The 24553-nt window shown below is 36.9% G+C and overlaps 1 protein-coding gene across 5 annotated transcripts in view; it reads right to left on the bottom strand.

Moving 5' to 3' along the window:
* UVRAG (UV radiation resistance associated) overlaps nucleotides 1-24553 on the bottom strand; it is a 301403-nt gene that overhangs the window by 205368 nt on the left and 71482 nt on the right. For all 5 annotated transcript variants that reach the window (XM_059411138.1, XM_059411155.1, XM_059411145.1 and 2 more), the window contains one exon: nucleotides 8356-8441. In XM_059411138.1, coding sequence (XP_059267121.1) covers nucleotides 8356-8441 — 86 coding nt within the window. The remainder of the gene's footprint in view (nucleotides 1-8355; nucleotides 8442-24553) is intronic.

The following is a 24553-nucleotide window of genomic DNA, read 5'->3' as shown; positions in this document are numbered from 1 at the left end:
GTGGTTTTAAGAAATTGCTCTAAAAAGTTTTTGAAAGGTTACCACATGGAAGCCAAAGAATCGATGTAATAAAATACCATATAGTATACAATAAATTTTAAAAAAGGAAAGAAAAATAGTATGTAGAGTCAGATATATAATATCCACTCCAATTTTATAAAACACCAATTAAACCTCTTAACGCACATACATATATATGTTTATATGTCTATACTAAAATCTATGACATATGCATAAAGACCATGGGGAAAAAATAGAGACAGATACACATTAAATTATTAACATGGGTGAATTAGTAACTATGGATCATGTGGACATGTGTTTTGTGTTTGGGAGCTATCTTAGTTCAGCCTGCTATAATAAAATACTATGGACTGGGTGGGTCATAAACAGAAATTTATTTCTTACAGTTCTAGAGGCTGAGAAGTCCAATATCAAGGTACCAGGTTGAGAGCCTGCTTCCTGGTTCACAGTCTTTTCACTATAACCTCAGGAGGTGAAGCGGCAGGGTTTCCCTAGGGCCTCTTCTATAGGGACACTAATCCCCATCCTGAGATCAGACCCCACAACCCCAACTCCAAATGCCATCACACTGGGGATTGAGTTTTAACATACATCCATATGTTAAAACTCAATCCCCAGTGTTGGATGAGGGGAAGAAGGATGACAAACATTCAAGCTGTGGCTTGTGCTTTTTTGACAGTGAAGTGGGGGAGAAAGGCTTAAGGAAGAAGAAAAATTAAAATGTAAAAAGATGGGGGAAAAAAACTGTACCTTTGAACACTACATCAAAAATTAATGGTGTACTATACAGTGGCTAACTGAACATAATAAAAAAATTTTTTTAACTGCACCTAAAATAACTTCCATATTTTTTTAAAATTCTATTTTTCTAAATATATGTATGTTTAAGTGTATTTATATGCATGTAAACATATTTGTGTGTACATGGGGAGAGAATGATGAATAAGAATAAAATGTGCTCTTACACATAAATACTGTCTTTGTTTAACCAAAACTTACAGTAAATACCAAAACTTTTTCCTTTTAAATTTTGATTGTAAACCTTTCTAGAACTTTCACGTGCCCCTGTTCTCTGACCCAGGCTCAAATAATCACACCTTTTTATTCTACTGATGTTTTGGCATCAACGTGGCATGATGGAGAAAAGCACATAACCCGAGCCCAGCAGACCTTTATACCTTTATTCAAACCTGCTTTGACACCAACTTGTACTGTGTTGCTGGGCAAGTCATGTCACCTTTCTGTGCCTCAGTTTCCTCATCTGTTACACATAGATAGCATTAGCTAAAACTAACATGGTTCACTTGGTACTTCTTTTTTTTTTTTTTTTAAGATTTTTATTTATTTATTTGACAGAGAGATCACAAAGAGGCAGAGAGGCAGGCAGGGGTTGGGGGAGCAGGCTCCCTGCTGAACAGGGAGCCTAATGAGAGGCTCAATCTCAGGTCACTGAGACTATGACCTGAGCAGAAGGCAGAGGCTTAACCCACTGAGCCACCCAGGTGCCCAGTACTTCTCATTATTAACTTCAGTTATAAACTGCACCACGGAGATGTGCCCTGTGAAGGACTGACAACTACACAGAGAAGAGGGAATCTAGCTGTGCTTTTTCACTTAGCCTGTCTCTCTTTACAGTTGGACTATTTCTCTCTGCCCTCGTTTTACATGAAGTAGTAACAGTGCTATTTACAAGCCCAAACACAGTGACTTTAAAGGTAAGACAGTAGCTAATATGATTTACCACTCAATTATGCTCCAGAATCAAACAGTAAATCACAAACAGAGCAAACTACCAACAAGCTTTCACTTCTCTTTGTTGTCAGTTTGTCTACTTTAACAGTAATCCTCTTAATTCCCCTTCTAATTTATTAAAAATGAGCACAGAGGGGCACCTGGGTGGCTTAGTCGGTTAGGCACTCAACTCTTGGTTTTGCCTCAGGTCAAGATCCAGCCCCAGATCGGACTCCAGGCTCAGTGCAGAGCCTGCTTGAGATTCCCTCTTCCCCTCCTTGCAACTCCATTCCCATCACCCCTCCCCGCTCACAAACACATGCTCTCTCTCCCTAAAATAAATAAATATACTTTTTTTTTTTAATGAGCACACCCTCACGCTTATGAGAGCATTTTTTTAAATGAGCACACTCCCTCATGAGACCCTAAGTAAGAGTCTAGTCGCCACTATGATGGCAAGATATATGAGTTTTAGAACATAAATTCTGTGACCTCTTTTGCTTACAGCTGCATTTTAGGCATATTCTCTACACTCATAATTACCACAGAGAGCTCATCAGGCAGGGTTAGCCTTTCGGTTACTCTCTCTGTAACTCAAAGTTGATTATCACATCCAAAATTTATATGGACAGAGGTTAGGCCCTTATATATCATCCCATCTGTTTTCTACACATTATCTGAAGAATAATGTATTTGATGTAAAGCATTTCCCTTTTAAAATTGAAATTTTAAAGGAGAAAGTATTTTCTATCAAAGCAGAAGGCGGGAAGGAACAGTTTACCTCCAGACAGCCAGATAAAGCTCTTCCAGAAAAATCCACATAAGGAGTAAGATTAAAAAGTCACAAAGTCCTGAAATCTCACCAGATGTTATGTGGAGGGCAGTGGCAGAAAGAAAAGAGGCAGCTGAAGGTTCACAGATCTGATTATACTTTCAACACTTCTTAAGTAACAGCCTAGAAATTTTTTATGACCCTCATTTTGCCAGATGCAAACCAATTAACTAGAACAACAAAATGCTAGTCCTCTGTAACCTGAAGATTAGTTCAGTCTGATCAAATCAAAAGACCATTTATTATCTGATTAATATACATGATATGCACTGTGATAGGATTACTACAGAGACCAATAAACAAAGACTCTTGCCTAAAGGAGCCCTCAGTTTGGGGGCGCTGAGAGGACAGAGAATCAGAAAATTAAGAGCTAATTACAACACAGTGTGTACTCAATTTAATACTAGCTATTAATTGCACAGGCAGTGGTAGGAGGACTTAAAGTAAGGACACTAGTCCCTATAGGGTGTTCAGAACAATGTCCTTTGAATATCACATTAAGAGTGTTTGCTTCATCCTATATGTGATGGCTCAAAGACTGTGGGCCCAATGAGTGACAACACAGATATATTTTTTAAAAGGTTACTCTGGCAGCAGTGCAGCAGATAAAATGTACCAAAGCAATATAAAAGATCAGAAGGCAGTAAAATATACTGGTTAAGAATACAGGCTTAGGAGCTAGACTTTCTGGACTTGAATACAGTCTAAGAGGAACTACTTGTGAGACCTCGTCTAAGCTACTTAATTACTCTGTGCCTCAACTTCCTCATCTGTAAATAGGATAGAAACAGCTGCTGTGAAAACTAGAAGAACTAATGTAAAGCAGTAAGAAAAGCTCCTGGCACAAAGTAATTGCTCAACAAACAATAGCTATCAATTACATGAAGGAAAAACTGGTAGTAGGGAGACCAGTTAGGAGGTTAAGAAATAGTCGCAGAAAATAGAGATGAGAACAAAGAAGGGTATGTTCACTTGGGTGCTTGAAATGATGACATATAGGACATGAGACATACAGGGAAAAGAAAAGAAAGAGGGGAATAACACCAACGAATCTAACTCGGGACATGTTAGGGATGAGATTCCTACATAACATGAAAGTAATAATGTCTAACAGTCACTGGAAAATACAGATCAGAAATCCAAAAGGGAAGGAACTAGACATATAGGGGTTTTTTTTTAAGATTTTATTTATTTATTTGACAGACAGAGATCACAAGTAGGCAGAGAGGCAGCAGAGAGAGGAGGAAGCAGGCTCCCTGCTGAGCAGAGAGCCCGATGTGGGGCTCCATCCCAGGACTCTGGGATCATGACCTGAGCCGAAGTTAGAGGCTTTAACCTACTGAGCTACCCAGGCGCCCCTAGACATATAGGTTTGAGAGTTACTAACATGTGGCTGTGTTGGGTGAAGCTGTGGTAATGGAAGAGAGTACTCAGGGAGAAAGAGTAAAGCAGAAGGGTTGTAGGATCTAGTCTACAGGATGTGGGACTCCAGGATCACAACAGCATCCACGGGAATTCCAATATAACCATCAATTGTCAGGATGATAGAGAGGAAAAAATATAGTCATATGAAATAATCCCTTTCTTCAAGAAGTTTTCAATGTCATTAGGGAGAAAAGACATATACCCATTAAATAATTTTATCATGATTGCTCAGGATTAACAGAAGTAAAGCAAAAAGCAGAGGTGATAGTCTAGAATGGCAAGAAAAGAAAGAGAAATGAGGCTGGAAATTGAAAAAACTAATGCTAACATAAAGAAAGAAACATGAATTCTACGATGGGGGAAGGAAAAAAGCAAACAAAATCTATTATGTACTGAATGTCTACCATATGCCAGTAGCTGTCCTAGGATCCTTCAAATATTTTGCCTTACTTCTCATAACACCCCTCTGAGATAAATATAATAGCTATTTCACAAAAGTAGTTTGAGCCATACAAAGTAATCTGCCCAAAGTCTTACATCCAGTTATGGGTATAAGACATGACAGTGTTAGTTAGGACTGGAACCTAGGCAGAGGGCCCATGATTCTCCACCATATTTCCACTTCTTCAATGTGGCAAAAGTAGGACATGTCAAGAAGGGGAAAGGGGCAATAAAAACTGCCCTAGAAGAAAACCTGAATTATTCTCACTTAATCTCACTATAGCAGAGCTATCTTTTTGAAGAAGTATGAAAGGGGAAAAAAATGACCTTTTAAAAATCAAAAGTAATCTTTCAATTTCAGAGAACAGTTAGGATTACAGATGTCTCCTGCTTCCACCTCCATCCCACTGATTCCACACAGTCCCCACAGTTAGAAATCTAAATTGCACACCCGACCATGTCACTCCTTCTCTTTCTAAGCTTTCAATAACCCTGTATCACCAATAGGATCAAATAAAATCATCAGAACCAAAAGGAGAAAGTTATCTAATAAGCCTTGAAACTCCTTAACCTAGAAGGGCTAAAAGAGAAAAAAAAAAGTTAACTTCTAAAAATAAATTCCCACTTGTAATTTATAACCCAACTTTTCTCAGTTTAAAACCATAAAATAAATAAAATTTTAAGTGCCAGTTAAAGAGCAACATTGACACCTTGTGGTGAACATCCTAATTCAAGGGTAATGCGTCAAATGTAAGTAGTAAAGTGGTTCCTAATTAAATGTCTGCTTACATGAAAACTAACTCTTAATCCAGGAATTTCCAAGGGTTAAAAAAGCAAAATGTAATTACCACTGCAAACACTGAATGTAAATTTGGAAAGACCCGCTATTACTTTGGTAAAACTGATCAGAATACATTCTTTTAACTATAGGCAGAAAAATCTGAATAAAACCTCAGGTCACTGTTTTCTTAAAAACGGTAAACAACATATCCACCTGAAGGGGTTCTAATGCTTGGGTCATAGGTGTTGCAAAATCCCTGCCTTAGTCAAGATTTCTTATTTTTTCTGTAACATTCACATTATAAAATGTGGAAGGAAATATGCATCCTAGTGGCACAATAACACAGTGAAAGTTACTAGCTAGAATATACTTTCAAAAAACAGACTCAAGAGACTAGGATTCTAGTCCTGATTCCAAATGGCACTGAGAATTTTGTGAAGTTAAGTGATATTAAAGAATTCAGACTCTATGTTTTCACATAAAACTACAGATCAAGAAGTAACAATTTCACACACCAAAAAAAGCATCAAGGAAAGAAAAGGTATATATATATTTTTTAAAGATTTTATTTATTTGACAGAGAGAGATCACAAGTGGACAGAGAGGCAAGCAGAGAGAGAGAAAGAGAGAGGAGGAAGTAGGCTCCCTGTGGAGCAGAGAGCCCAATGTGGGACTTGATCCCAGGACCCTGAGATCATGACCCGAGCTGAAGGCAGAGGCCCAACCCACTGAGCCACCCACATGGCCCAAAAAGGTATATTTTTAAAAATTACTCCCATATAGGTACAATGTTACCTGAATTAAAGAAGGGAAAATGAATGAAATTGATCAGCACAAAATTAAGTTTACCAGGAAGCATAAACCATGCCAAGAACTGTAAGGTAAGAAGAGATTTAGCAAACAGATAGATGGTGGTTACTCCTAAGTCTAAGAGAATTATCAAAGGAAGTTCCATGTTACTCATTAATGTTGATGACTACAGTATTAAGTTTCTAGTTCCAGAGTAACTCTCTGGGCTCTGGTAAATTGGTTGGTAAATGGACACATGATCTGGTTCAAAAGAGTACATCTATGTTACCAGCTATAAATGATACACGCAATGCTAATGATGAGGCCACTGCTAATAAATAAGGCAAATCAAACTGCTAACACACCTGAGGAATCTGGAAAGCAACCTAGAAATGAGACCCCCAAGAGACATATCATTGCAAGAATCAATGTTAAAAAATTGAGCACTAACTACCAAATTCTCCCAATGATTTTGCATTTATGAAGGGCTCTGTGGTTCTCAGAAATTTTCTCTGTCATTATGCTATGTGTACCTTATAACTACCTTGTAACCACCAATCTAGGAAGGTAAGTGAGACTCTGAAAAGGATCTGCAAAACCTGCTTGCAGGAAAACTTCACACCAACCTCCAGTCTGGCCCTTACTCGCTGTGTACTCTCAGATAAATCCTGTAACGCCTCTTGGCCTCAGCTTCTACACTGAAGACAAAGGCTGATCCCTGATGTCTAAACACAAAAAACTTCAAAGAGTATAAGACAGTAAATATAGAAATGCTCGTAAGTTACACAAACTTAAAATATTACTGCCTCTACCTTTTGGAAGAATCAGAAACATTAAATGAATTATGATAAACCAGGAACAATTGAAGTCAGGGTCAAGTTAACCAAAGCATTCTCTATTGTACCACATTGTTTCCCAAGACCCTACAGCACTACTTCAGTCCTTATTTTCCTGTCTAAACACAGAGCACTCAACACTGCTTGAATCTCTATTCTTTTAGATTCTATGATGCAATTTTTCCCCAGGTCTCCTCTTTTCACTGACTTCATATTTCCTTTTCTTTTGATTCTACTGATTTCGCTAATAAGATCACATTATCTCACACTCGGACATACCCTTAAAATAGTGAAATCCATACCCTCATTTCATGAGGAAAACAGGTCAAGAAATATTAGTGGTTTACTCACATTTCAAACTATTTCTGTACATTCCTCTTTGCAATATTTAAAACTCAATGTAGTCTCAAACTGAATAGACTCAAAAATACGAGTTATATATTTTGACACCTCCTGCTTTTTCTCTCCACCATTCAATTACTAAGTCCTGTGCGTTCTCTTACATATCCTAAAAAGTCAAAGTGAAAGTACGGCTCAGATAAGAATCAAAAGCCATCAAATGTCTGTGGTTACTTTATTTGAAATGATGGTCTCTTAAGAACAATTTACACAGGTCATGCGACCAAACTTTATCATCAAGTATAATAAGATTCAAGATTTCCAAAGAAAAGGTCCATTTCATAATGTTTATAAAATAAACAATCATCCAATTGGACAAGAGTCCAACCATCCTTCTGGACTCGTCCTCTAGTAGATACATTGAAGTTGTCTAATGGTCTGAAATTTATGATGTGTTATGTAAACATTAGAAAAATACTGCCAAAATCAAATTTCAATGAACCATCTGTCTGAGTAGGGTGAACACAGGCTGAGTGTCACTGTTACCTTTATTTTGAATTGCATTTATTTTGGTTGCCTGTCTCTTGGGAAAATGTCCTTGATGATCTACCACATCGAAAATTAAAAACAAATTTAGAAATGTTTCAAAATTAAGCCCAGACATTATGAAAATACAGAGTTAAGGCAGTTAGTTAAGCCTCTGAGCATGAGATTCATGCAAAGCTCCTTTGCCTTGCCAAACATGATTCTTTTAAGATGAACAGCAGGTTAAAACTCTAAACCATGTCTGGGGCTATTGGAGGGCTTTTCTAGTAATGCTGTAGTTGTTAAGATTTTGATAAGCCTAAATTTTGTACCTCTGGTTGCTGCTCTTTACAGTACAGAAAACCAGAAACAGCTCATGTCCTGTTTTAAGATCATTGGCTTCCAATCATTCTCTCCCACTGTCCAGAGAAAGGAAATGGCGTTCCAAAGGCTTTGTGAAAGAGATAAAGTTAAATCACTGTAGCTACAAAATTTATGAAGCTCTCACTAAAAAATGTTAAGCCTGAATAAGAGCTTCTAAAGCTCCCATACATTTTCTCACACAGAAATGTCACAAACTCAAAATGAGGAAGATTCTTTAGAAAATGCAGGAGGTCTAAGAAGTTTCTTACCGCAGCAAAGAGAAGACATCATAAGAATTGCGAACACAGTTCTGATCCACCTGAAGAAGAATATTCTTCTGAGCATTTGAATAACCCTGAAAGACATTAATCAACAAATTAATGAAAGTAAAACAGAATGTGTAAAAATTAATCTTATTGTTTGTCTTCTGAAAATTATGATTTAGCCTCAGTAAATTCAAATCATTAAGGGATTCCAAAAAGTAAAATTTCCATATAACTGAAGTTTAACCTTTTAAGTAAGTGTATTTAAAATAAGTATCTTCTAGTATTTTCATAGAGACCCTGTTTTACATTATAAATTGTAGTGAACTTCCCGGGGAAGCCCCAGAAAGCTTTTTAACATATGATGTGACTGAAGATGAGTATTATAAATAATATTTCAAGGGGCACCTGGATGGCTCAGTCAGCTAAGTGTCCAACTCTTGATTTTGGCTCAGGCGATGATCTCAGGGTCCTGAGATCGAGCACCTCATCAAGCTCTTCACTCTGCAGGTAGTCTGACTGAGATTCTCTCTCTCCCTCTGCCCCGCAACACTTGCTCCCTCATTCTGTCTAATAAATAAGTATGTTCCTTAAAAAAAAAAACAATATTTCAAACATGTATAGCCATCATATATAATGTTTTTATGGGGAAAGGCATTCCAAGTCCTAATTAGTAATACCAGAAGTAAATATTTCTACCAGTGAAATAAAGGTGGGAAGAGCACCAGAAAGAAAATAGCAAAATTCCATAAGAAGAAAAGAACAGGTATCTGTCATTTAAGAAATGCAAAGTAAACAGTAGTCAAGAAAAAAAGACTCTAGACCCAGACCATGTGGATTGTAATTTAAGCCCTTAATACACCAGCTCTGTGATCTTGAGCAAGGTACCTTAACTCTCTTAGTTTAATTCTGGTTTGTTTTTTCATCTAGAACACAGAGATGATAGCATTATCTACCTCACCAATTGCTGTGGGAATCAGAAGAGTCATTACTTATAAAGTGAAAAGTATGAAATAAGTACTATATAAAAGTTTGCTACCTTACTAATACAAGCATTTTTTATAAATTACATTGCCACAGACATTAAAAGGTTATTAAGAGAATATGAACAACTTTACAGTAACATATTTGACAGCTTAGATGCATCAGAAACCCTCCTTGAAAAAACCCAACATGCCAAAATTGAAATAAAATGTCTGAATAATCCTATATCTATTTAAGTGAATAAATAATTGAAAAGCTTCCCACAAAACAGTGTAGATCCAGATGGTTTCACTGATAAATTCTATCAAACATTTAAGAAATAACATCAATTTAACACAAAAATAAAACAGAGGAAAAGAGAACAATTTCCAACCCACAAGATCAACATTACTGATGTTAAAACTTGACAAAGATCACACACACACACACACACACCCCAATATCCCTCATAAACACAGACAAAGCAATCCTTAGCAAAACATTAGTAAACTGAACTAGTAATACACTATAAAGATAAAACAGTAACACATCATAATTGCCCGAATTTAGTCTAAGAATACAATATTGGTTTAACATTTAAAAATCAATTAGAAAAATACATAATATAATCATAAATCTATCTTGACAGGCACACAATTATAAAGATATAATGTGACAATAACATAGAGGTAGGGATACAGAGCTATACAGAAGAACAGTTTTTGTATAATATTAAAATTAAGTTGGTATTAATTTAAACTGTATGATTATAAATTAAGATGCTGATTGTAATCCTGATGGCAACCACTAAGAATTAATGAAAAGATACACTGTAATGTATGTATGAGAAATGACAAAGAAATCAAAATATCACATGAGAAAACATATAGCACAAAAGAAGGTAGTAATGGAGGAATAAAGAAACAAAAAAGATATAAGAAACAAACAAAAAAACAGCAGAAGTCCTTCTGTCTCTGTAATTAATTAAGTGTAAATGGATTAAACACTTCAATTAAAAGGCAGAGATCAGCTACACAGATTTTGTTTTAATGCTATCTACAAGAGTTATGCTTTAGAAACAAAAACACAAATAAGCTGAAATTGAAAGGACAGAAAGATATTTATTCCATGTAAGCGGCGACCAAAAGAGAGCTGGAGTGGCTATACTAATATCAGACAAATAGACTTAAGACAAAAAACATTACAAGAGACAAAGAAGGACACTGTATAATATAAAGGGTTATAAACATATATGCACCTAATGACATGTAATAAAATACATGAATCAAAAACTGATAAAACTGGGGCACCTGGGTAGCTCAGTGGGTTAAGCCTCTGCCTTTGGCTCAGGTCATGATCTCAGGGTCCTGGGATGGAGCCCCACATCAGGATCTCTGCTCAGCAGGGAGCCTGCTTCCTCCCCTTTTTCTCTGCCTGTCTCTCTGCCTACTTGTGCTCTCTGTCAAATAAATAAATAAAATTTTAAAAAAAAACTGATAAAACTAAAGTGGGAAATAGCTAGAGATGTCAACTCCCACCTAACAATGGAAAGCACAGATAAAAGAAAAGAAAGCACCATATAAAAGATGAACAAGGAATGTAAGACATGAATAATACTATAAATCAACTAGACCTACTAGATGTATATAGAATGTTCCACCTAACACAACCATACATACATTCTTCTCAGTGCATATGGAACATCCTCCAAGCTGGACTATATGTTCAACCGCCAAACCTCAATCAATTATTAAAAGTTGAAATCATACAAAGTATATTATTTGACTTTAATGGAATGAAACTAGAAATCAGTAACAGAAGGAAATTTGGAAAATCCACAAACTACAAAGTGAACAACACACTCTTAAATAAGGAGTGAGTCAAAGAACAAATCACAAGGAAAATTAAATACTCTGAGGTGAATAAAAATGAAAGTACAAGGACGCCTGGGTGGCTCAGTCAGTTAAGCATCAGCTCAGGTCATGGCTCAGGTCATGATCCCAGAGTTCCTGGATCAAGTCCCACAGTGGGCTCCTTGCTCAGTGGGGAGCCTGCTTCTCCCCATGCCTGCCGCTCCCCCTGCTTGTGCTCTTTCTCTCTCACTCTGACAAATGAATAAATAACATCTTTATTTAAAAACTGAAAGTACACCATATTAAATAATATGTGATATAGTGAAAAAGTGCTAAGGGAAATTTACAGCTGTAAGCATCTACATTAAAAAAGAAGTAATAAAGAGTTCAAATTAATAACCTAAATATCCACCTTTAGGAACTAGAAAAAGAACAAACTAAGCCCAAAATAAGGGAACAATTAATAAATATTAGAACTGAGATCCAGGAAATAAAGAATACAAAAACAATAGAGAATATCAACAAACCAAAAGTTAGTTCTTTAAAAAGATCAACAACTCAAGCTTAGACTAAGAAAAAAAGTGAGAGAAGACACAAATCACTAAAATCAGAAATAAAAATGGGAACATTACTACTAACCTTACAGAAATAAAAAGTGTTGTAAAACACTTGTAGTGTTATAAACAGTTGTGTGCCAATAAATCAGATAATCTAGATGAAACAGAAATTCTGGAAACACAAAAACGCCCCAAAATGACTCAAGAAGAAATAGGAAATTTGAAGAGACCTACAAGAAGTTGTTGAGACAAGTCATTACTTAGCTAAACTACTCACTGATACCACTGCTTCAGCATCCATTTTGTTTGGACAAGGGGGCCTGCAAGGGCCGTAAACTAACTAGAGCTCTCAGGGAAGCACATGTCCTAAACAGGACGCCACAGAGACACAAGCACTGTAAGTCTGTTTACAAGAACTCATGATGGGACTTGTGATCAATGGTCTCTCCCGGTTCCCAGTGCCTGTATGATGCGTTAAGCGCCCTTAGATAAACACCCTGGTAGAGCTTACCATAACCCTATTCTTTTGGTTTGAACTGACAAATCTACCTATAGCCCAGAATCTCCAAAGCACTCCACCCACAGACCTAAAAAAGGCACTGTACTCCAGGTACTACCTCTCTCTATAATTGCCTTGATCTTCCTCTGGGGTCCCTTAAATGCATGCCCTTATAATTCCTCTAGGACCTGTAAGTAAAAAACTTCTCTATTTCAATTTCTCTTGTGGTTTATTGTCTAACCATGGCTCACCAACCAGCATTCTGTGTTCCATCTAATAAATGTTGATTTAATAAAGTCATAGCACAAGAAGCTGAAATAAGTAATCATAAAACTCCCAGCAAAGAAAAGCCCAGAGCCATATGATCTGGTGAATTCTACCAATCATTTAAAGAAAAAAGAGCACCAACCCTTCTCAAAGTCTTCTCAAAAAAAAGGAAAGAGGAGGAAATCCTTCTTACCTCATTCTATGATGCCAACATTACCCTGATACCAAAGCCAGACAGTAACATCACATGAAAATTATAGATCAATATCCCTTATGAATATATATATATATATATATATATATATATATATATATATGCAAAAGTCCTCAACAAAATACTAGCAAAGCTAATCCAGCCACATATTAAAAAACGTAAACTACTGGCCAACAATTTCACTTCTAGGTATAGACCCAAAAGAACTGAAAGCAAAGACTCAGAAAGACATTTGACATCCATGTTCAGAGGAGCATTATTCACAACAGGCAGAAGCAACTCAATGTCTACCAACAGATGAACAGACAAAACATGCTTTATTCATACAATGAAATATCATTTAGCCTTAAAAAGGAAACGAAAGTCGGCTATAATACAGATGACCCTTGAGGTGATTTATGTTTTAAGTAAAATAAGTCAGTGTATCTGACTTATTTGGCCACTATTTAAAAAAAAAAAAAAAAAAAGTTCGGCAATTACTCATACAGTCAAACAGAGAATTAGCGTATGACCCAGCCAATCCACTCCTAGGCACATACAGTGTGCATACTGTATGATTCCATTCACATAGTATACCTAGAGCAGAAAATATGTAGAAACAGAAAGTAGGAGGGCGAGTGCCAGGGGCTTGGGGGAGGGGGATACAGGGAGTTAGTGCCTAATGGGTAGTTTTTCAGTTTTACAAAATAAAAAAAAGTTCTGGAGACAGATGGTGGTGATGGCTGCACAGCAATGTGAACATACTGAATGCCACTAAACTGTACACTTAAAAATGGTTAAGATGGTAAATTTTGTTATTATGTATATCCCACCATGATTTAAAAGTAATTTTTTAAAAAAGATTATATACTAGAAACAGTGGAATTTATCTAAGGTACATAAAGGTGGTTCAATAATGAAAATCCATATAATACACCAGTTAGAAAGACTCACACTTCCCGATTTCAAAGACGCAGTACAAAGCAACAGTATAGGGAGGTACTGGCATGAAGGTAGATCCACAGATCAATGGAACAGAACTGGTAATCTACAGATAAACTCACACACCTGTGATCAACTGATGTTAGACAAAGGTACCAAGAGTACTCACCAGAAAAATACTAGTCTTGTCAACAAATGATGCTGAAACAACTAGATAGCTATAGGCAAAAAGAATGACTTGGATCCATCCTTATACTGTATATAAAAATTACCTCAAAACAGACCAAAGGCCTAACTGTAAGAGCTAAAACTATAAAACTATTTGAAGAAAGCATGAGGGTACACCCATATAACCTCAGATTTGCCAATAGCTTCTTAGGTATGACACCAAAAGCATGAGTAACAAATACAATAATAAACTTGACTTCATCAAAATTAAAAACTTTGTGCATCAAAGGATACTATAAAAAAGTAAAAAAATGATACACAAAATGGGAGAATATATTTGCAAATCATATAGCTGATAAAGGTTTCACATCTACAATATATAAAGAACTCTAACAACTCAACAATAAAATGACAAACAATCCACTTAAAAAAATGGGCAAAGGACTCAGAGACATTTCTCCAAAAAAAAATACACAAATAGTCAGAAGCACATGAAAAGATGCCCAACATCATTAGTCATTAGAAAAAGGTGAATCAGGGCACCTGGGTGGCTCAGTGGATTAAGCCTCTGTCTTCAGCTCAGGTCATGATCTCAGGGTCTTGGAATCAAGCCCCGCATCAGGCTCTCTGCTCAGTAGGGAGCCTACTTCCCCCCTCTCTCTGCCTGCCTCTCTGCCTACTTGTGATCTCTCTCTCTGTCAGATAAATAAGTAAAATCTTAAAAAAAAAAAAAAAAGGTGAATCAAAACCACAATAAGATACTAATTCATACCCACTAAGATAAGCAAAAACAAATAAACAAGCAAAATTTTTTTAAATTTTTAATTACTCTCTATGCCCAAAGTGGGCATTGCAAGATCAAGAGTCACATGTTCTACTGAATAAGCAAGCCAGGGACCCCAAAATTTTTTTAAAAATCCACAGAAAGTAAGTGTTGGCAAGGATGTAGAGAAATTAGAACCCTCCTATAATGGCACTGGGAATGTAAAACATTGGACACCGTTTAAAAAAAAAAAAAAAAAAAAAGCTTGGCAATTCCTCAAAAAGTCAAACACAGAATTATCATATGACCTAGCCAATCCATTCCTAGGCATATATCTAAAGGAAATGAAAACAAGTCCTCGAACAGATACTTGTATACAAATCCTCATACCAACACTATTCACAATAGCGAAAAGGTAGAAACCAATATCCATCAATGGATTAACTGTTAAACAAAATGATATCAAGACAATGGATATTTCTTAGCCATAGGAAAGAAAGAAGTATTAACACGTGCTACACACAGATGCACCTCAAAAACATCAGGCTAACTGAATGCGGACAGACACACTTTTTTCTATTTAAAAATCATCCATACCCACTAACATACAACTAAAAGCAATATATCATAGCAAGAATTCAAATAAAGCCAGGATCCTTGGTATTAATCCACTCTGCCTGTCATGGAAGTGAGGAAAACAATTTAACTCTCCTCTAGAATTCAGTTTCTTTAACTATAAAATGAGATGAAACTACTAGTAATAAAAACAATTTTCAAAACATGACAGGGATACACATAAGAGTAACATTTATGAGCGTTTATAGTACACCAGGCAGTGTTCTTTTCCAAGTTAATATTAACAATTTAAGTGTTCATATGCTAAGAGTTAATATATTTTTCACACAACCCTGTGAAACAGGGACTATTATTATCCCCACTTTAAAGGTGAGGAAACTGAGACGCAAGGAGGATTAAGTAGAAGAGCCATGTAGTCTGGCTCCACAGCCCATTTTCTTAATGACCATGCTATACTTGATCTCTGAGACCTTTCCAGTTCTAAAATTCTGGGTCCATGTACATTTAAGGCAACTTAAGAACATTATTAAACCCTTCTGCTTCAGCCACCACTTAGCAATTAACATTCTTAAAATATGCTAAGAGCCTTGTTCTGAATGACATCTAACTTCACCACATGTGTGATCCTGACAGACCTCTGATGAAGGATTATAATGGAAAGAAATGGCTCGTTTGTATCTGGTTATCTGTGTGAGATACTGCCAAGTGCCAAAGAGCCCAGAGGAGATTTACATGTCACTCAAAATTCTTCTGAAGCCAGGCCTAACAATGCTTTTTCAAGGAAGGGACAGGCACCAGTCTGCCTGAGTGCCTACTACATTGTTCAAGAAAACAGATGATTAATGTCACATACCCAGTGAGCAGGCGTAATTCCAGGCAGATGACCAGGTGTGTTTCTAGATCAGTGGTCAACAAACTTTGTCAATGGCCAGATAGTAAATGTTCCAGGCTTCGTAAGCTGCATGTCATCTCTGTGGCATATTCTTTGTTTTCTCCTTCAAATTCTTCACAAATGTAAAAACAATTCATAGCTGTTGGGCCATACAAAACCATGTGCTAGACTATAGTCTGCTTACCCCTGTAGTAGACCACTGGATAAAGTCACCTTTTAAACTATATTACGGTACATTTTTGAGAGTTTTTGGCTGCTACAACAGTCACAAGACCATCCTTAAGTTCACTAGAATTCTCAGTTACACTAAAATAATCCAGCTGACAGGATAAATGATGATGAAGCAAAGAGTATAATATACATACTTATTTATTTCAGTATTTATTGAATGCCTAATACACACAGGGTGTCAAGCACATGCTACCATCCTTATGAAAGTATACAACCCAGGACACTATGATGTATATAACCCAGTTACGTTTCCAAGTGAAGTAAAACCTGTAAAGGTGCCATACGACAGGTTAAAAGGGAAATAGCTACAGGAGTTCTGATGCAATAAGGATTCCATCTAGTAGGAGCAGGAACATCAAAGGCTGCAGGGGTGGGAGTAATTGAAACAGATTAAGAAGTATTAAAATGCTGAATGGCAGTGAAGGAAAGTCCCACACAGTCTGAACACCTTTAAGCCAAAGCATGACAGTGGGAAAACACAAGTTGCATTCCGAGAAAATTAAGTCGTGGTCCAATTTGTTCAGCTTCAATGACATGGAAATTACTTGGAACCCTGGAGAGGAAAACAGTGGGAAACAGGGTTGAGTAAGTCGGCTGGGAGGGCCAGAGTAGAGAAAGCCTTGAATGGCATGCTAAAAAGTGGATCTTTTTAGCTCTCTAGGCAATGAGGAGTCATGTAAGGTTTCTGACAATATAGCATAATGATCAGAGGTGCGTTTAAGGAAAGTTACCCCAGTAATGACAAATATGAAGCATTAGAGAAGGCAGAATGTCCCAACACCAGTTAGCAGGCTATGCTAAAAATCCACAGGTACTAGAGATAATAATAATAATAATAATAATAATCAAACACTAAAAGAGAAAAGATAAAAGCACATCTAGAACTATAAGTACTTACTGTACATATCACTGGCTGAATTTAGGCTGATGGAGAGAAGGAAAGCACCTCAGAGATTCAGACACAACTAGCAGAAAACAAGAAGTCACTCAATAAAGCTTTTAAGCAAAGGAATAAAATATGAACGTCTGTCTTAGGAAGATGAATCAGGCAGTAGTGAATAAGACAGAGTGGATACAAAGAGACTAGAGTCCATAAGCCCACCAGAAAACTACAACAGTAATCTATCCTTACTGGGGTGCCGGTCTGAGCTTGCTTGGATCATGCATGGCAATGGAGATGGAAAAGTTGCCACGGATAGCAATTATTTCAAAGGCCTCAAAGGAGGCTAGTGGCCAACTATATAGAGTAGATAAAAGAAAGAACTCAATCAAATCTAACTGCAATACTTGGGGCCCAAATAAATGGGAAAATAGTTAAAGATGTGGGAAAATGGAAAGGAAATAAAGCCTGGAGAGAAAAACGAAGAGTTCCATTTAAAGTATAATAATTTGCAAATGACAGGTTTCGATGCAGAAATGGCCAGAAACTATTTAATCCTAGAGAACTAGAATTTTGAGTAACAAGCCATCCAATTGATAACCAGCTACCCCATTATGTATCCATTAGAATGCTTAATGATCTGCTGCTATAGAAGCTTTACTCATTCATTCAACAAGTATTTATTGTATTACTACGATATGCCAGGCACAGTGTTAAGCACTAGGAATAAATTAGTAATGAAGGTAGATAGACCCTGTCCCTGCCCTTATGTAGCTTACAGTCTGTAGAGATGAGCAAATGGACAATCAGAATACAATCAGGTAAGTGTCAGTGATGAGGAAAATGAAGGTGCCATGGAGCACGTAAGACGGGTATCCAAACCAGAGTTTGGGGTATATCACAGAAAGCCTTTCTACAGAAAGGAGATCTAAGCTATGGGTGGGGTGCTTAGAAATCAGGAACCAGATCACACAGTAAGACCTTATAAGCCAGTAATTACTCTGAAATGATTCAAATAAAAGAGGGAGATGACCAGCATTTGGAAAGATAAATCTGGCTATATACTCCAAAAAGCAGGAAAGAAATAGATAATTAGCAGACACCATCAAGTAGTCATTCAAAAAATAGGGAGGGGTCCAAGCTGACTCCCCTGTTCTGACTCTCTGACTTGAGACAATACATGGACAGTAGTACCATTCACTAAACTAAGGAATACAACAGGAAGAAGTTTTTCAAGATGGAGAGGGGACCTGAGCTCAGTTTGGGTCATGTAAAGTGTGTGTGTCTTTGAAACATCCAAGCAATTTAATGCAGTATGGATATATGGAAATAGAGATCAGAGATGTAGACTTGGGAGGGATCTGAATGCAAATATAACACGTTCATGAGAAGACAAAAGGCCCAGGTGGAAACCTGATGACAACAGCTTAAAGGCTCCATCGAAAGCTTTCTTCAGCCGAACTGATATATTCTAGATGTTATTCATAAAACTATTAAATGAACTTTGCATGTAGTCTTTTTTCTACTTACTTAGCTAGAATAAGAAATTATGATTGGCAAGGGAAAAAACAATGGCTCTCTACTACTTGAGCGTATTTTCAGATGCAATCAGTACCCATTTTTAAATATAGTATTTATTTGTACAATGTCTCTTAAAATAGCTACCTGATGAATCAACAGACAGCCTGTGTTCCTATGTGTATATGTTCATCTGGACCTTAACATACTTTTAGTTTTTCAGTTTAAACTGAAAAAAAAAAAAAAAAAAGTCAAGAATCTCTGACAAGTATCTTCAAATCTCGGGTACCTTCTGCCTCTGAGGAAGCCCAGAAGCTAGGCTTTTCAGGAGGAAAGGCAAGACCTCTTCTGAGACACTGAAGCAGAACTGAATAAATGTATTCCCCCAGATTTAGTATAAGGTTTGAGACCACAGAGGAAGTTCTCTTCTCCCTCAAAATAGTGAGAAGCATTGAGAAATAAGAATAGTACTGTTAAGCAAAAGTATACAGATCCTGAAACCAAAATCAACTCCTTCTTTTAAATTCAATAGAGTAAAAAAATCCTTGTTCATATTTTAGTATTTTAAACAACCCTCAAGAAAGCATTACAATCAGAGTCGCACAGTGCCAGTATGAAGTGGATTTAAATGCCATCAGCACTACTCCATGACAAGAGGACTGAAGCTGCATCTGTCACGTAACCTGAAAGTATCTTTCAGAGTAGAGGCAGGAACCGTGTGATCCTAACAGACTGAGTTCACTCATGGAAAAATATGAACTAAGCAAAGTCTATGCTAAATCTTGACACTCACAAAAGTAAGACACAACTTCAGTGGAAAGGAGCTTATACCCAAGAGGAGAGAGGGCATGCACATGCACACAAATTCCTATACATGTGAGAGGCAAAGAGAAGGCAAGACTGGCATCACGCTAACTAGCATTAGTGAACGTGGCGGGGAGAGAGAGAGAAGAAAGGGCTCCCAGCTTGGAAGAACAATTTAAACCAAAACCAACTATGGGGTGGGGTGCGGGGACACAAAGGCCAAGCATGCCCTCACTACAGATCCAAGAAAGAAGAGTAAAAACAAGTTTTCAAAATTTTAAACTCTGAATCCTCTAGAGAGGGTAAGTCTAAAGCTCTGTTTCTGTTTACTTTTCAAGAATCTAAAACATCTATACAAAGAACCCTGCCTGGCTTTGAATTTTCCAGTATTAAGATTTAGAAAAGCTCAAAAAATTGTGCTAAGAAGACAAGATCCTCCAAATTCCTAACAGGAAACGTGGCATTTTCCCAGATTATTTTCTGGCTGCAACGAAGAGGGAGAATGGGGACCACACTGCAGCAGCAGGATTTATAAATATGAAGTACAGGATAAGATGATTTTCCAAACATCTGTCAGAAGTTAATTTGATCCAAGAGAGAAGGAAGGAAAAGAGAAAAAAAGACTCAAGAGAAGCCAAATACAGTGACTAATACGTGGAACTTTTGTAGACTTCAGTGGGTTGATGGCCTCACGGGCATTGCATGCCCACTCGACAATAATAAATACACACAGTCTGTACAATAACGCACTTCATACCATTCAAAGCCCTTTCCCACGTACCTTCTCACTGGATTCTCACAATGCACACAGTGGAGATCTCTGGTTAAATGTAAACACAGAGACCTGGTACTTTGAACAGGATATATGAAGTGGGAAGAAATGTAGAGATGGCATGTAGCATAGTGTTTAAAAGAAAACACCTTTGAATAAAGGAGACCTGCTTTTAAGTCATGGTTCTGCTACTCCCCAGCTAAATAATCTTGGGTTAGGAGTTGCAGGTTTTCTCTAGGGTACTTTACCTATAAAATGAGGATAATAACCACCTCGTGGAGTTGTTACACGAGATTAAATAAAGCCACGTAGAACAGCTAGTATAGTGTCTAACAAAGAATAGGTACTCAGTAAGTGAAAACTGGCAAGGGTAGCTTTCAAATGCTTGGTCCCTACCTGGTATAAGTAATAGTTACTAGACTATTGTACCAGCTCAAATCATTCAGAAACAAAGTTTTGCCCTGGATTTAGACAGAGCTCAGATACCTAAATGTTTTATGACAAAGCAGGCAGCTATTAGAAACAGCCCCTGAAGATTTATTGTCTTTATATTTTATAATGGAGTGGGAAGAGGCATAAGGAAAGCTGAATAGAGTATGTAGAGGAATGGTCTATTTTTATGATTTTCCAACTTTTGCTTAATGATGTACAGAAAGACCTGCACATTTACCATATCCCTTTCCCTACTGTTAAAGGATAGGCTACTTGGGACATTTAATCCCTACCACTGAACATCCAGCTTTGAGTACTGTGTAGGACATGCTTTGGAAACAAGTTTTATGTCCATTAATTTGACTAGTAAGAGGAAATAGCCATCTTTTTAATTTCTCAGTTCTATAAAGTTAACTAAATGGAAATATCTTGATTGGTATTAGAAATCAGACTTTCTACTTTTCAAAAGTATCATGCCTTGAAAAATAGAAAATAAGGAATTTTCATTTGTACAAGTTCTCAAAACAGACACTGAAACTTGCTATTGTGCCTAAATCTTTAATCTAGGCTCAACTATGCACTTGAGATGGTCAAGCTGTGTGACTGTGTTTGTGAAATTAATCGCTAAATTGCTGTTTCAATCTCCTGAGAATTTCATTCCAAAAAGATTTGATCCTTTTTACTAGATTCTACTCCTGCTCTTTTTTTTTTTCAATAGAGCGAGAATGCACTGCCATCTACTGGATTCTGAAGATACTGCTGCTATAACTTTTAGTCTGTGAAAAGAATTCTTACCAAGCTGATGCTTTTTGTACTTTGTCAAAAACACAGTAGTTATTATGGCAGTATGAGTTACATAAAAATAAAACTCCAGAGGGGTACCTGGGTAACTCAATTGATAAGGGTCTGCCTTCAGCTCAGGCCATTATCCAGGGTGCTAGATGGAGCGCCCAGGTCAGGCTCCCTGCTCAGTGGAGAGTCTGCTTCTCCCTCTTCCTCTGCTCCTCCCCATCCCACCCATATAAATAAGTAAAATCTTTAAAAATAATAGGGTTAAAGTGGGGTAGAAGAGAGAGATAATACCAACCCCACAAGATTTTTATTCTCAATTATTGCTATGATAGTCCCAAAAATCAGCATGCATTCACCTACGTTCATTAACAAGCTTCTTTTGAGCACCTGCTATACTATATGCCAGGTACTGCAGCAAGCGACACAATGCCAATGCAATAGAATCAGGGAGGTAGTCTCTTTTATCATAGGGTTTAGATCCCAATGAGTAGTTTCCATTTATTATTGAACTCTACTCATGTGCCAGGCTTATACTGTACATTGTCACTTTTCATCCTCCAAGGATGAGGTAGAAACTATAAGAGAAAAACTCAGAGATGACTTAATTTGCCCAAGATCTCTCTCAGAGGTAAGTTGCAGAAGTGCCTGGAATTAAACTCACATAAATCTGCCTCCAAAATCTGTATTTCTATCTACTCGGAGTATACACTCACCCAGGTAAGCTGTCAGCATCCTCCCAAAAACAAGAGTAGCCAAAAAAAAAAAAAAAAAAAAAAAAAAAAAAAAAAAAAAGTAGCTGACAAAAGGCAATTTAAGCAAAGATAGCCTTGCATATCTATATAAAAGGCAAAATTCCTAAACTGAGATCTGAAAGGTTTCCAGCTTACTGGACAAGGAGCTGGCCCAGTAGCCTCTTACTTCTCATGCTCCCCAAATGCCATTCTAGAAGTTCAATCCACCCAGAAAACATCCCTCCCAGCCACCTAGCTTTATTCATCAACCTCCATCCCCTCCAACTTCAAGCCACAACAGAGTTCCTCTCTGGTTCTCCACCATCTCCAAATGTTTAAAAGAACATCCCTTCCTCTTCAGATTATTTAAAGTTCCGCTATAATTCATATAATTTACCTGTGTTATCTGCAAGACCCAAATAACTGACATTTTCAGAAACAATTTTTCAAACTAAATCCATTTCTAAACCAGAGCTCTTCTGGAACATACGGTGTTTTATCTCACCTAAAGGAAATAAATATTTGTGACTCTGCATCTAATACTTTTGTACCCCAAAATACTTAGTTTAATAATGGGCACAGGGTATTTGATAATTATTGATGGCAAAAATGACTTTTGCAAATACAGACAGAAGATTTTCATCATTTACTCAATCATCTCTTCATCTGCATTGCTGTTGAATAGCTAAGAAGTTTCATGTTTCATATGCCAAAGAAATGCAATCTTACTACATAAAATTAATGAGAAAATATCACTCCCTAATAATGTCAGCAGAGGTTACTGAACAACGGATTCAAACACACAGCATATTTTAGTCAAAGATTTCCTAATGCGTTAAGTAGTTTCCAAACACACTCTTAGGAGTGAGACTGAACTACTTGTCCATTGTCCTATGTAGTTGAGAGAGTGACCAGGCTCCTAAAAACTCAACAGAAATGAGTAAAGCCTGAAGAACAAACAAAGAAGCAAGAGTTCTGAGCAAATAAGTAATTTCAGCTTTTAGACCCAAAAAGGCTGAATGCACTTTAAGTAATATGGACAGAGGGAGGATTGACAGCAACATAACCATCAGAAGTATAAGTAACAGTGTTCAAGTCATGATTAATATAAAACAACAAGAATGCTTGAGAACTGGTCAACAAAAATTCTAGTCACTATTTTTTTTTTCTAGTCACTCTTTATAAAGTTGCTTTAAAATGTACTTCCATTTTACCCCACAAGTTTAAGTCTTCTTAGTGTACATACATTCTTAAAATACATTCCTGTTCTCAAAGACTTGTTAGTTAAGCATTTTATAAAATCCTTTATGAAATATGTCCAACACAAATATATTTGCAATTACTGTCATTACAAATATATTTGGACTTATTTCTACCAACTCAACTACATGTTTTGGTTTACCATTTGTTTCCTTTCCTCCGTCCTACTAGTCAACAAAGTTTTCTACTCTTTATAGTCTCTTTTTCCCTCTGCTACTTAAAAATATATATTCTCTGGTTTCTAACCCACTCTAGATACTTCCACATTTTTAACATGCACCTCTGACCACAAATTTTTCTAACAAATTCTGTAGTTGTTTACTATCTTCCTCCCAGACAGATCAGTAACTTCATTGAGTTTTAACTCTTTACACACCCTCCCTCCCCTCATTACTGCTGTCTAGAGCAGTGCTTCTAAAAAGCTCTGCAGCCAATGACAAGGTGCTTTTCCTTCAATCCATTGTGAACTGAAAATTTTGTAAAATACAATAAAAAGGCAAAATAATGTCAAATTGCTATAAAAGTTTTGAAACATTTACTCTCACTTTTTATACTTGGCTCACCACAGACTAGTGACAGTTCTTTTTTTCCCCACCCTTTTTTATCTTTTTTTTTTTTTAAGATTTTTATTTATTTGTCAGACAGAGAGCACAAGCAGGCAGAGTGGCAGGCAGAAAAAGAGAGAGAAGTAGGCTCCCTGCTGGATAAGGAGCCTGATGTGGGACTTGATCCCAGGACTCTGGGATCAGGACCTGAGCCAAAGGCAGAGGCTTAACCGACAGAGCCACCCAGGCGTCTCTAGTGACAGACAGTTCTTAGACTAGCTCTGTTCTACAAACTATACTTTGAATAAAGATAGTCTGGTTTGTCTTTACATAAAAACATATAACTTGTTACATATTAAGTTTTTGTTTGTGTGTTAGTTTGCTGTCAGTAGTTAATTGCATTCACTAACGTTGTAACCATTTTCATGTGTCTTGCTGTAACTTGTTGTTACTTCCTACATCTTCCCTTTGGGATCACTTCTCCACCTCCAATATTCAGTATAGATAAAGGGTCTGTGGGAATTAAATTCTCAATCTGTGTGTCTTTGAAGTTGTTCCTCTTTCAT

The sequence above is a fragment of the Mustela nigripes genome, chromosome 1 (assembly GCF_022355385.1).
Source record: "Mustela nigripes isolate SB6536 chromosome 1, MUSNIG.SB6536, whole genome shotgun sequence".
Taxonomy (NCBI): Eukaryota; Metazoa; Chordata; class Mammalia; order Carnivora; family Mustelidae; genus Mustela; species Mustela nigripes.
This window is presented reverse-complemented; position numbering and strand designations above follow the sequence as displayed.